We start from the raw sequence: 14,751 nt of genomic DNA, 5'->3' as shown, positions 1-14,751 counted from the left end.
GTACCCTCGAACAATCAGAAATCTGCCATGTGGAGGTCTAGTTGTCACCTGGAAAAGGTCCACATGTTTCTCATGTTACCCTCTTTTAGTAGAAACTTTCAAGCCTAGTCACATTGTGACACATGGAAAAACTAAGTTCTTGCATTTGGCTTTGTTGACCTGAAAACTACAATTCTGATTTCTTGTAAGCATGAAGAAGTTTAACAGGTTTCCAATTTAAAGGGTTCCCCATCTATCCAACTTCTTAGGATGGCCACACCGCCCATCAATGTGGCTCAAATGGTGCTCACTCTTAGAAAACCTCTTTTAATATATGATTTGCTAATGTTCATTTACTGCTAATGTCTGAAGTTATAGTTTATTCTAGCTTTAAAATAGAAAATGGCATACACTAGTGGCATTTTTGTGATTCTGTATCTTTGCGTCTGTATTTGAAGGGTATGCGTGCTCATTTGACTCTGATACCTGGAAAATGAGAGATAGGGCATAGTCAATCAAAATGGGTGCACTTATAGTTGGTAGGCTGTGGCTGATAAAGATTGCCAAATAACCAGCAACGTGGATAGTGAATTGGAGCTGATAGGATGAACTCCTCCTCCCCCCTTCCCCTCTTTCCCCTCCACCTAACTCTATCCTCCCCTCTCCCTCTCCCCCTCCCCCCTCTTCTTGGTCATCCCAATTCTCCCCCTCTCCCCTATCCCCAATCATAGAGTTCCCCTTCGTTTGATTCCTCCCTCCATCATTGACGGTCATCTTACGGCCTTTTGCCCTGCTGGAATCCTTGGTGAAGAAGCAGCTCGTTGGATTCAAAGCCTTGTGGGACATTTTCTTGGCTCTCGTCTTCCATTCCACGTTGTCAACTCCTCCCTCTCCAAGCAATGGAGCCCTAGTGGTTTTATGGAGGCATTTCTTCTTAACCATGGGTTCTTTCACTTCAAGTTCTCAAATGAAGATGACATGTGTTAGGCTCTCAAGGGAGGGCCTTGGATGGTAGGGAAAAGGCATCTGTTCCTTCCGTGATGGGACTGTCAGCTTCAGCTTATTGGAGATGATCACTCACTCATTGCTTTGCTTCCTTTATGGATTTCTTTCCCAGGACTGTCGCTTCACTTCTGGTGTGAACAGGGCCTTAGCATTATTGGTTCCACTATCAGCACACCCTTATTCTCTGATGCTAAAACTATGAAGAAAGATGCCTCTTCTTTACGAGGCTCTGCATTCATGTCTTGGCTGAAGCTCCCCTCCCCTCTTCGATCTTAATCAAGGAGGAGTCTGGCCATTGTTTTAAGCTAGAAGTCAAGTTTGATTGGAGCCCCCCCACCCCAATTGCTTGGCCTGCCCCCCTTCCCCTTCTTGTGGGCATTCCCTTGCTGAGCCTGGGGGCACCTCTGATTCTGAAACCCCCTCTCCCCCACTGCATGGCCACCGTATAAGCAGCCATTCAACTCAAGGGTGTCATTGCCATGATGAAGACTTCATTGTTGATTTCAAGTCATCGAAGAAGAAGAACAACAACAATATAAAAAATAGTTTGTTTTGCTTCTTGCTTTGGCCTGTTGGGCCTTGGTCTTTAATTTTCCTGCTTTTTAGCTTTGGCACTGTTGGCTTTAGTTGGGTTTGCCTTTGTCTCTTGTGCTCTCCCCCTCCTCCCTGTTTCTTTCCTTTGGGTAATGAATTCTTTATTTTTCCGGGAAAAGAAAAACCAGTCGACCATAACAGGATTAAATGTTCTTAGTTTAGTAAGAAATAATGCCCCATGTGTCTTTGAACTTGCTCTTAATAATCTTTATGTGATAACACAGATAAATCAAAAGAACCTCTAAATTTTGCAATGAGGTTAAGTATTGCATTGGGTTCAGCCAAGGGCATCCTCTACCTCCATACTGAAGTCAGCCCGCCAATATTTCACCGAGACATCAAATCCAGCAATATACTGCTGGACTCCATATTTACTGCAAAGGTTGCGGATTTTGGACTCTCAAAACTTGCACCTGTTCCAGATGATAAAGGGATTTTACCTGGTCATGTGTCCACCGTTGTGAGGGGTACTCCGGTAAGCACTATTCTCAGATTGCATTGGTTGTTGTTTCCAACTAAAAACTGTGAAGCTGGTTACAGCTTGAATCATTTCTGTTCAGACCCAAAAATGAGAAATCAACTTTGGAATTGGTTTTTCAGTCCTTTGTCAATTCAATGCTTATGTCCAACACGTTTATTTAATAAATGTTGAAGTTAACTATTAATAAATCGATACAGAAAAGTGTTCAAAAGTTTGTAGAGGAGATAAATAGAACAACATAGAGAAAGAAAGCTCATATATGAAGATTCAGTTCAATAATTTCCAGTCTTCTGAGAACTTTCCGGATGTACCCATTGAACCAGTTCACCAGTCATCCCGTATTAAAAGGGGTTGATAGATGCTGTTAACTGCTTTTGAACAAATTAAATGACCTATCAACAACCTAACATGCCACATTGTTGAACCTTTGAACAAGGATGATTAAACCTTTAGCAACACAAATTTAGACATTATAATTAATGTTGAAATTTATTTCTGGATAGCTCCAACTAGTTTAGAACCAAAACTTTTTAAAATTTTCTAGGATACAAACTTGACCATTTTCATGAGGCTTCAACGTGCCAAAAGTGGCTCAAAGTATCTTGTCTTTCACTTTAATATAATTTTATTTTATTCAATCAGTTTTAGCCCATTAATTTCACCCAATAACCTGTCAGATTTATTTAAAATAAGTGAGTGAATGTTCTGAGTTTCAACATTGCTAAATACATCATTGATGTAAACAGATCAGGATACTCCCCAAGGGAGGCTGCGGAGCCCAGCAGCCAAGGGAGGCATCCAGTGGCTGGACTGTGCCATGCATATTCTGGTGTGTGCCCATTCGGCCAGCAGAAGTGTGCAGCCCAGCCCAGCAATGGGGTGCCCTGGGCACTTCTGGGTGCTGGACTTGCTGTAGAGAGGATCCTGGTACAAACATCTGCTAACAAGGAAAAAGGGACTCATATACACTGTTCATACACATGACTAGAATACCTTCAGATGATGACATAACATAGTAAACTAATTACTGTTTTCCTTCTCTAGTTCAAGCGTACATGTTACATGTATGCAGATTGTCCATAATGCCATCCTACTAAAAATCATTTGTATGCAACAACAAAATCTCATCTTTTGCATGATAACTCTCAATTAGGTGATCGGCTGAGTTCATGACCTGGTTAAACTTGTAAAGGCTCCAGAAGAAATCGGCTCTTTTGAAATCTGATAGGCCCCTAATTACCAAGGTGTACAAGTGAAAGAATAAGAGGGAGTACACAATACCACCTACAGCTGCTGCAGGGGATCCAAATGAAGAGAAGACAGGTGGCAGCAACCACTAACCTGCTGAAAACAGAGGAGCAGAAAGAATGATCCAGGTGGCAAAGGAAGATTGGCTGATTGTGCAAGAGTTGGTTATACGCAGGAGTTTGTTAGAATAGAGGGTTTATGTAAGGAGCGAGAAGGGAGTGAGGGGGGTAAGAAGGAAGACACAAGCAAGTGCTTGAGGAGAGGGAAACCTCTGGGGAGATTAGGTAGCCTTCTGCTGCTCTAGCTTATCTGAGTTATCTTTAGTTTTATCTTATTTTCAGAAGTGTTTATCAGTAGTATAATCTGTCTGTATTCATCAGCTATATCCATTCAAGAAAGCTCAATGAATCTGACTGTTACCTGAATATCATTCTGCTGAAATTATTGTGTTGAGTTCATAGCTATCGGTAAGAGATCAATAGGGAAATATTGAAGGCTCTAACAATCTGGTATCAGAGCGCGTTGCATCCAGGGGATGGTAAGAAGCCGAATGGAGTCGAGAGTAGAGATTGTGGACGCTAGCGTGAAAGAATTGCAAGACCAATTAGCTATGATTGATTCCAAGCTACATAGGGTTGAACAGAACCATACAACTTTCGTTAATGAGTTAAGAACATACCTGCAAAAAGGGAAATTCGTGGAAGTAGATCACACCTCACCAGAGATCACCGTGGATAGGGAAAACGAAGCCATTCACGCATCTATGAGAGACGATACCCAGAGTGTATTCGTACAAGAGCAGCGGCGGACTATGACAGCAGTCGGTCGATGCGATTTTTTCCCAAGATACTTGGAGTTACCTATCTTCAACGGTGATGATCCTCATGGATGGACGGCGTGAGCTGAGTGATACTTTATGCTACAAGGTCTTACCGAAGGAGAGAAGCTACAGGCAGCTTTAATCTGTTTTGAGGGACCGACGCTAGGTTGGGTACAATTCAAAGAGCTGCAGAACCCTCTCCAATCGTGGGTAGAACTTAAGCAAGAGTTGCCGAGGAGGTTTGGTTCGACGCAAGCAAAATCACCACTAGAGGCGATTATGGAGCTTCGACAAACCCGTATTGTTGTGGAGTATCGAGGTCACTTTGAGACTCTCGTCGCTGCTACCGGCGCTAGGGAAGACGACTGGCTTCAGGGAGCATTCCTCGCAGAGTTAAAAGATGCGATTAGGGCTGAGCTCCAATTGTTCCAGCCAAATGGGCTAACCCAGATTATGGACCTGGCCCAAGCTATCGAGGCCAAGAACCAAGCAAGAGGTGTGATGCCCCGCATCTTTTTATATTATTATTTTATTATCGTGTGTGAATGTGTCAGTCTTTAAGATTATTAACGGATTCGATAATTGATTTGACGGTTTAATTAAATGATTTGAGTATAGTTAAAGGATAGCTTAAATGATGCTAGATCCAATTGACATTTGGTTGAGGTCAGACATCGCTTGTGGATCCCACAGCAGTGGAATTAGACTGAACTGAAAACGAGGAAATGATCAGCATGATTTTCGAAACCCAGAGGTACTAATATTAGCACCTCAGTGTGGGCCCTGCATAAGATATTACAGCAGGCCCACAAGCCCATAACAAAGCCCATTAGTCCTATAATTAAATATATATTATATGTATATTATATATATATATAATATATATTATATATATTATATATAATATATACCACAACCGACTTAGAGGACCGACTAAATGGGGGGAAGAGTGATGGTTGCTGCATAGTGGAGAAGACACACAGAAGAGAAGAAGTAGAAAAGCAAGAGAAGAGAAGAGAGAGAGAGAAAGAGCAGAGAAGGAGTGGAGGGAGAGAAGAGAATATGGAAGGAAGCCATTAAAGGCCTTAGAGGAGCACGTGGAGAAGAGGAGAGAGAAGGAGTGGGAAGAAGAGGAGAGAGAGAAAGAGTAGAGAATAAGTGGAGGGAGAGCCAGTAAAGGGCGGGAGCCATTAGAGGCCGTGGAGAAGAGGAGTGAGGAGAAGAGGAGAGAGAGGGAGTGGAGAGAGAAGAGGAAGACAAGAGAGGAAAGAGAAAAAAACCGTGGGGAGGAGAGAGAAAGAAGAGGAGAGAGAAAATAATATAAAAAGGGGAAAATTCCCTATTAGCTCCCGCGTATTCGAAATAGCCAGTAATTGTTCGGAATACCGGAGGGAAAGCGGATTTTATCAGAACCAGGGTCAAATCACACACACATGGAACAAGGACAGGTAAGTAATATTGATCAACCTATGTATGATAAGTGGGTGTTTTCCTTTAATAGATATGTAGCATGCACATGAGAACATAAAAGCTATTTTATGTATTCGTTGATGCAATTTATGGAAAGTGCATGATATATGTTTCTGTGTATTGTGCAAAAATGCATGGATTGGATGACAGCTCAATGACTTGATTGAACTGCTTGAAATGAAATGTTGATAGTATTCTTGAACTGTTAATTATGCATTTGAAAGAATGATTATGCATGTTAAATGTAAATTATCAGGCTCTCATGTTTAAATGATGGAATTGCATGAACTGTGTTCAGATGAGATTGAATGATATCATGCTCTCATGTTTAAATGATTGAATTGTATGGAATTGTGTCCAGCTTTACTCATATGATACTGAATGTATATTGAAATGGGCAGAGCATGGTAATGCAATACTGGAATTGAAGATGAAAAGAGTTAAAGAAAAAGGAATAAAATGTAATGGCTTCTGTAAGTCCTGGTACTTATGTACCCAAATGGGAAGGCATGAAGCAATACTGAAAAGTGAAAAGATTGAATCTGTGCCGATGGCAATCCACGAGGTGTACAAGGCCTTGTGCCTAGAAGCCACTTCGGTGGTGAAGAGACAGAAGCCACTTCGGTGGTGAAGAGACTGAAGCCACTTCGGTGGTGAAGAGACAGAAGCCACTTCGGTGGTGAAGAGACTGAAGCCACTTCGGTGGTGAAGAGACAAAGCCACTTCGGTGGTGAAGAGACTGAAGCCACTTCGGTGGTGAAGAGACTGAAGCCACTTCGGTGGTGAAGAGACAAAGCCACTTCGGTGGTGAAGAGACTGAAGCCACTTCGGTGGTGAAGAGACAAAGCCACTTCGGTGGTGAAGAGACTGAAGCCACTTCGGTGGTGAAGAGATATGTGCATCCTCTGGATTTGCCTAGGCTCAAGACTATAATGTCAGATAACAGAAATGCAAGTAAAGGAAAAGGATAATGGAAAAGGAAAACAAAAACGAAAGGAAAAATTGGAATGTATGATGGTATATGATTTTGATGTGATCATTAATGCATGATGAACTGCCTGACTTAATTACATGGTTGTCCTTTATTGCTTACTGGGCCACAAAGCTCATTATTGTAAATGTTGACAGGTACTCAGATTCATGATAAAGACAAGGTGTTGCCATCTATCAATGCCTTTAAAGTTGAAGATGTAATCTCATATTCCTTTCGTTACATTTGATGTTTGTATAACTGGACTGTGCGGATATATATTCTTTTGCCGGGAAAAATGTTTTGTCTAGCATTTTGTTTTTATTTATTATAAAGAGGTGTTAATGAAGAGGAGCTGTCACGTGCCCTAGTGGAATGTACATGATGTGGGCCCCACCAAGCCTGTGGAAACTGGGGTCGTGACAGTAGGTGGGCCGAAAACTACGCCCATAATCCAGCCCATTATTGGATGGGGACAACCCACGGCCCAACAAGCGGTAGCTGTGAATAGAACAAATTCAAATGGGCCGTGGCCCAATCAAATCGGTCCAATGAAACAGACCGATGCTGGTTCAACCACAACTACCCAACCGAACCTAGGGCAAACCAACCAAGTATCTTCATCGTCTTTAAAGAGCAATCTTGCAACTTCTTTAGGCGGTAGCAGCAAACCTTGATGGTTGACTCCCGAAGAAATGAAGAACAAGATGGATAAGGGCTTATGCTTTAGATGTGATGGCCCATATTCCCGTGGTCACCAATCCCCTTCGAAACAACTGAAAGTTATGCTTCTCCACGAAGAGGAGGCACAAGGAGAAACAGAGGCAATAATAGTAGCATCGCTCGAAGGCGAGGAAGGACCTCCCATTTCGTTGACGGAAACCAAGCTATCATACAGCTCTCTAGCAGGGCTAGATTCACCTCGCACGCTGAAGCTAAGAGAGGTACAATTGAAGGGGTCCCTGTGGTGTTACTAGTCAACTGCGGTGCAACACATAACTTTATTTCACAGAAAATGGTACGGGAGATTGGATTGAAGGTCGAGGGAAAGAAAAAATTCCAGGTAACGTTAGGCGACAGTAAGAATGTACAGGGATAGGGAGTATGCCGCGATGTCACCATTTTCATTGGAGACGCGAAATTTGTACAAGAACTGTTACCGTTTGAGCTTGGCGGGGTTGGCGTAATTTTAGGGGTGGAATGGCTTTCCTCCTTGGGTGACATTTAGAGCAGCTGGAAACTTTAGACTCTGCAATTCAAATGGGAGGATCAGCAGGTAAAGTTGAAGGGAGATCCGGCGTTACTCAGGTTGGAGATGACACTACCAAAGCTTTGGAAGATGGTTCAGAAAGAAGGAGAGGGTTTTTGGTTAAAATTGATGATGGCAGATGTACAGGGCTTTGTTAATTACAACGAACAGGTGCAACAATTAGTAGATGAATTTGAATCTCTGTTCGCCGAACCCAAAGCACTTCCACCTCGAAGGCCCTATGACCACTCGATCAGGCTGATCGAAGGCAGCAACCCACCGAATCTTAGGCCCTATCATTACCCCCATGCACAAAAAAATGAAGTGGAACGATTAGTCAGTGAGATGCTGGCTGCGGGAATAATACGTGCAAGTATTAGTCCCTATTCAAGTCCGGTATTATTGGTGCGAAAAAAAGACGGTGGTTGGAGGTTTTGTGTCGACTATCGAGCACTTAACAAATTGACAGTGCCAAGATAAGTTTCCCATACCAGCAATAGATGAACTGCTTGACGAGCTTGGAGGAGCACAAGTATTTAGCAAGTTCGACCTCAAGTCGGGTTATCACCAAATCAAGATTGTTGAAGGTGACGAGGAGAAAACGGCTTTCCGAAGACATGACGGACATTACGAGTTTCTCGTAATGCCCTTTGGGCTCTCAAATGCACCAGCCACTTTTCAAGCATTGATGAACGAGGTATTTCGCGAACACTTAAGAAAGTTAGTGTTAGTGTTTTTTGACGACATATTGGTGTATAGTAGATCAATGGAGGACCATTTAGATCACCTTCGGTTGGTCTTTAACCTCTTGAAACATCATTGCTTGGTGGTGAACAAGAAGAAGTGTTCGTTTGCCGTGACTACTTTGGACTACTTGGGACATGTAATTTCAGCAGATGGTGTGGCAGCAGACCCACAAAAAATACTTTGCATGTTAGAATGGCCATTACCGAAGAACATCCGAGCTCTTAGAGGATTTCTTGGTTTAACGGGGTACTATCGACGTTTTGTTCCAGACTATGGGAAAATTGCAACACCTCTCACCAATCTGTTGAAGAAAGATGCATTTCACTCGGACGATAAAGCTGCGGACGCCTTTGAAGCATTGAAGGCAACGATGACCAGGGTACCTGTGCTTGCAAATGCCTGACTTTTCAAAGGAGTTTGTAGTAGAAATCGATGCTTTCGGAGTGGGATTAGGAGCTGTCCTCATGCAAGAGAGGCATCCCATAGCTTTTTGGAGTAAAGCTTTGTCCCAACGGGCCCGTGCCAAATCAGTCTATGAAAAAGAGTTGATGGCTGTGGTATTAGCCATTCAAAAATGGTGTCATTATTTATTGGGAAGGCATTTCAAAGTTCGCACGGACCAACGGAGAACAATTAGTTGCTGAAGATCAGCAAAAGTGGATTATGAAGCTGTTGGGTTATGATTTCGAGATCATTTATTGACCGGGATGTGAAAACAAGGCAGCAGACGCCTTATCCCGACAAATGGAAGGCACACCACGTCTCTCAAGCTTATCAGCAGCCATTTGGGAGGAAGATGAAAGTCTAGAGGGCGAAATTCAGCAGTCCAAGCGATATAGAAAGGTGATGCACTCCATAGTCAGTGGCTCTACAGCATTTCCAGACTACAAGCTGAAAAAGGGGACATTGTTTTATAAGGGACGCCTGGTCATTCCTGAAAACTCCAGTTTAATCCCTAAGTTGCTGGCTGAATTCCATTATACTCCCTTCGGAGGACACTCAAGGTATTTTCGCACCTACAAGAGATTGGCGGCAGTAGTATATTGGACAGGCATGAAGAGGATTGTGAAGGAGTTTGTAGCCAGCTGCGATGTATGTCAACGGAGCAAGCATCTTGCTATGAAACCAGCAGGGTTACTTCAGCCTCTTCCCATTCCCGACCAAGTGTGGGAAGACATCAGCCTCGATTTCATTGGTGGATTGCCCAAAACCCGAGGGGGGGACACTATACTTGTGGTGGTAGATAGACTATTAAAGTATGGACACTTCATTGCCATTACACATCCTTATACAGCCAGGGATGTAGCTATGATTTTCAGCAGGGAGGTAGTGAGACTTCACGGATACCCCAAGTCAATTGTGTCTGATAGGGATCAGGTTTTCATGAGTAGCTTTTAGAAGGAGCTTTTCAAATTAGCAGGTACTAATCTTAAGTTCAGCAGCACTTATCATCCACAAACGGAAGTGGTCAACCGTGGGTTAGAAATATACTTCTGCTGTTTTTGTGCTCGGCAACCGAAAGACTGGACTACTTGGCTTTTTTGGGCGAAGTATTGGTACAATACTACTTATCATTCAGCCACCAAAACAACCCCCTTCCAAGCTGTATATGGCCAAGCACCCCCACCTTTGCTTAAGTGGGAAGGGAATTGCTCCAAGGTGGAAGAAGTCGATGTTCTCCTACGTACACGAGATAGCATCCTTGATGAGTTGAAGACCAATTTGCGTGTGGCTCAAGACTGCATGCGCTCCTCTACTAATCTACACCGAAGGGATGTCACTTACCAAGTGGGAGAGGAAGTTTTTCTTAAACTACAGCCATACCGCTTCAAGAAACTCGCCAAGCGCCCTAATGAGAAGCTCAGCCATCGTTACTATGGCCCATATCCTATTGCAGCTCAAATAGGCCCTGTTGCTTACAAGTTGACACTCCCACTTGGCTCCAAAGTTCATCCGGTCTTTCATGTTTCACAGCTGAAGAAAGTAGTAGGGCTTAACATCACCACTCAGCCACTACCAGCATGTTTAGTTGAAGATGGAGAACTCCAACTCACCCCAGAAGAATTATTAGACATTCTCTGTTCACCTCGAGGAGCACTTGAAGTACTGATCAATTGGAAGCATCTACCTAGCTGTGAAAACACTTGGGAGGACTTCCTCGAATTGCATAACCAGTTTCCAGATTTCCACCTTGAGGACAAGGTGAAACTGAAGGGAGGGAGTGTTGAGAGGCCCCTAATTACCAAGGTGTACAAGCGAAAGAATAAGAGGGAGTACACAATACCACCTACAGCTGCTGCAGGGAATCCAAATGAAGAGAAGACAGGTGGCAGCATCCAATTGGACAGCAACCACTAACCTGCTGAAAACAGAGGAGCAGAAAGAATTATCCAGGTGGCAAAGGAAGATTGGCTGATTGTGCAAGAGTTGGTTATATGCAGGAGTTTGTTAGAATAGAGGGTTTATGTAAGGAGCGAGAAGGGAGTGAGGGGGGTAAGAAAGAAAACACAAGCAAGTGCTTGAGGAGAGGGAAACCTCTGGGGAGATTAGGTAGCCTTCAGCTGCTCTAGCTTATCTGAGTTATCTTTAGTTTTATCTTATTTTCAGAAGTGTTAATCAGTAGTATAATCTGTCTGTATTCATCAGCTATATCCATTCAAGAAAGCTCAATGAATCTGACTGTTACCTGAATATCATTCTGCTGAAATTATTGTGTTGAGTTCATAGCTATCGGTAAGAGATCAATAGGGAAATATTGAAGGCTCTAACAAAATCCTACTTAATATCAGTGACTGTCATCCTGGCTGCGAACTGGCAATTCAAAATCTATAGATGAAATTTAATCGAAATATGACACAAAAATTAGTTTTAGGTTAGCTTTTAATTTTTGTGGTGGTCAGAGTCCACCAAAATGGAGCCAACATCCTAAATTGTAAAAAAGGAGAAATCTTATTTGAACATGATAAATGGTTAACATTTAAGATATGATAAAATGCTTCTTTTCTTTTTCTTTTTTTTTTTTGGGGGGGGGGGGGGGGGTGGGGGTGGGCGGCTAATTCAAAAGTTTTTGTTGGTAGAATGGTGGTCTTTCATGGTTCTGTCTACCTTTTATCAGTTTGAGTTGAAAGTTATTATCTTGAAAATGCTCTCCTGTAATTTTTTGGAGATGACTATCTTTTTCATCAAACTGTTGAGGCTGTTTAAAAAATATCAGAGTACAAACGTTGAATGTGGCTGTGAAACTACAAGTTTCTGGTCATACTTTACAGGGTGATAAATGTCGTATGAGCTCTGAGTTGCACAAGACACACATTTATGCATGCGTAACTGGCCCAAGTAATGTATATATCAATTGGTTTGAGCATGAATTTTAGTTAGAGGTGAAGATAATATGGTCAAGGTACTCAACTCAGGAATATGTATAAGCAATTCAATTCTTCAGAGGCACTGGCGATAATTGAAGTTAAATTTCTTTCTGGAAAAATGGAAACTTGTAATCAAGTGTGCAAAAACTGAGAATTCCTTTCAGCGTAAGCTTTTCAGTTAGATTAAAGCTTTGAAAATCATAAAATTCAAGTATTTGAACCAAATTTTAGTTGGATGTATGATGCCAAATTCAATAATATTTGCACACTTCCTTGCAGGGCTACCTCGATCCAGAATACTTCCTTACTCTCAAATTGACTGACAAGAGTGATGTTTATAGCCTTGGTGTTGTATATCTAGAGCTCTTGACAGGAATGCAGCCAATCTCCCACAGTAAATACATTGTTCGAGAGGTACTTGCTTGTAATTGTACTCTTATTTGCAAGGGTGAATCTTTAGATGGGGTCATGGGAGTATTATACTGCAAATTATGTAACAGAAACTCAGCAAAATATGCTGCTAATGCTCAGGATGCAAGAGCCACCATCCTATGACCTCATGTTGGAATCTGGAAGCATCAACTAGAAATTTGTTCAAAAAGTTAGATACATAGGCTTGTTTCTGCAATTGGTTTACACCTTAGACATCTCTTGGCTATCCAAAAAGAGTGGTAGTCCAGCTTCTCACATTGTTCCTTCTGTTTAGATATCATCTAAATTTGGTACCTGCTACAGGGTCAGTTGCAATCTTTCTGTTGCAAATTATTGATTTGGTGCTTGACGATGATCGCTTACAATTTACTATAAAGAAAGATTATGCAGTCCTCTTTATAGTTGGTAGGATCTCATGTTTTCCTGCATCTATACATGGTAAGGTCCTGAGTAGTTTTTCTTTATAGTTGGCAGGATCTCATCTTTTCCTGCATCTATACATGGTTAGGTCCTGTGTAGTCTTTCTTTATAGTTGGTAGGATTTCATCTTTTCTTGTGTGTATACATGGTAAGGTCCATTTGTGCGATGAATGAGAACTTTTATGCCCATTACATATCACAGATATGTTTGCACGGTTAAAGTTACAACCTAGCTTTCCACAAAAATGTGCCTTTTGTGTTCTGTATGTTGCTCATTTCTTATCTCATGCTACTGGTCTATTCAGAATTTATATTGCTCCTGAACCAACCTTTTGATGTTTTGTGGATTAAGGTTTGTCCAATGTTGAACTTTTTACCAGGTGAACATGGCTTACCGGTCGGGTATGATATTCTCGGTCATAGATGATCTCATGGGATCTTATCCTCCTGAATGTGCTGAGAAATTTGCAAAACTGGCCCTCAAGTGTTGCCAAGATGAGCCTTATGTTCGACCTTCAATAGCAGATGTGGTCAGAGAAATTGAAGATATAATACATATGATGCCTGGAGAAGATGCCACTACATCAGTATCTATGGGCTCTAATTCCTGGAAGTTGGTGAATCCTCCATCATCTCCCAACTTGGAAGAAATGAAGAACCCTTTTGTATCATCATCAGATATTTATAGCGGGGACATCATTGGTGAAGTATTTTCAACCATTAGATCTAGGTGACTACCTAGGAGCTAGGATATAGAGGATTGGAGATTCCTTCTAAGGGTTAACCTAGCATCAAAAGAATAAAAGAGTTTCTTTTCTAGTCCATTGTTTTAAGGTTGACCTCCAAAGCTTTTTTCAGATACCAAATGAACCTAATTGGTATTGATTTTTTTTTTTTGTATGATGACAAAAGGGGAGAAGTCAGTAGCTCATTACATCAGATGACAAAAGGGGTGCTCAGCCCATTCTTGTTGTCAAATGGTTGGCAGAACTCATATACAGTAATGACAGTCAAGATAGGGATCCCCCTACATGGCCAGTACTCTTTTGTCATGTGGATAGCTTGATGTGGTGATTGTTGCCATTGGATATAGAAGTCATGACCTGGATTAGTGGCTTGTCAAATTTGTATCATAATTCATTTACATAGAGTTGACTTAATTTGTGTTTTTTTGCTTTATTTATGTAAAATGTTTGGAAGTTAAAAGTTTTTGCTGTTAATTTTCTATGTTTACTTATTGTTGGTTTAAAGGAACACGTGACATGAATCAAATGTGAACGAATGAATGATCCATTGATCCAGTATTAATGTTCTACTGGAATGATATGATTTTGTGACCAGTCTCAACATGATCTACACCTAAATTGACATGTTTTCCCCTGAAGGAGGGAAATTTTCTAAATTGCCATTACCTAAAGAAGGCCTCAGCCCCAGCCCCCTCCCTCCAATCCACTCATCATGACATGGAAGTCATGAAGAGGACCCAGCAGGTGCAACTACTCTTCAGTAAAAAAAAAAAAAAAAAAAGAATTAACGTGATCAAATTATGAATTACTACTCTTCATTTTTACTATCTTCTATATTTTTTTTTTATATGGAATTTTCTCATCATTATTCTTCCTTCAAAAAGTGATCAAATGCCCGTTCAAATTGGTCAATCAGGTATATAGAAGCATGAGAGTGTAATCTATCAAAATGAAGGTACTTCATCTTGTTGGGTAAATAGGATCACTTACCTATTTCGGGTTTTGCGCAAAAAAATAAAATAAAAATCATCTACCCTTTTTTTTTTCTTTCTTTTTTTAACCTTTAAATAAATAAAAAAGGATCACCTACCTACCTCTACTAGATGAATTGGGTTTTATCAATCAAATAAATTATAATAAATATCCTTGCATGGTGATTAGGAAAATCTGAGTCAATATGGATACAAAGACAATCTACATCTCAGGTTTTGAAGGAAGACAAGTG

The 14,751-nt window shown here is 41.4% G+C and overlaps 1 protein-coding gene across 9 annotated transcripts in view; it reads left to right on the top strand.

Annotated features, from left to right (window-relative positions):
* LOC149026531 (putative LRR receptor-like serine/threonine-protein kinase At1g06840) overlaps positions 1–14,158 on the top strand; it is a 40,185-nt gene extending 26,027 nt beyond the window's left edge. For 3 of the 9 annotated variants that reach the window (XM_089153966.1, XM_089153962.1, XM_089153972.1), the window contains 3 exons: positions 1,803–2,053; positions 12,208–12,342; positions 13,161–14,154. In XM_089153966.1, coding sequence (XP_089010092.1) covers positions 1,803–2,053; positions 12,208–12,342; positions 13,161–13,514 — 740 coding nt within the window. In that variant the 3' untranslated portion in view covers positions 13,515–14,154. Of the gene's footprint in view, positions 1–1,802; positions 2,054–6,725; positions 6,788–12,207; positions 12,343–13,160 lie in introns of those variants that run through there. The other 6 variants (XM_089153951.1, XM_089153955.1, XM_089153974.1 and 3 more) reach the window with 4 other exon arrangements.
* The last annotated feature ends 593 nt before the right edge of the window (positions 14,159–14,751 follow it).

The sequence above is a fragment of the Hakea prostrata genome, chromosome 1 (genome assembly GCF_041222555.1).
Source record: "Hakea prostrata isolate BN-2017 chromosome 1, UWA_Hpros_2, whole genome shotgun sequence".
NCBI classification, from domain to species: Eukaryota; Viridiplantae; Streptophyta; class Magnoliopsida; order Proteales; family Proteaceae; genus Hakea; species Hakea prostrata.
The sequence above is the reverse complement of the archived record's forward strand: the minus strand, read 5'-3'. Positions and strand labels throughout refer to the sequence as shown.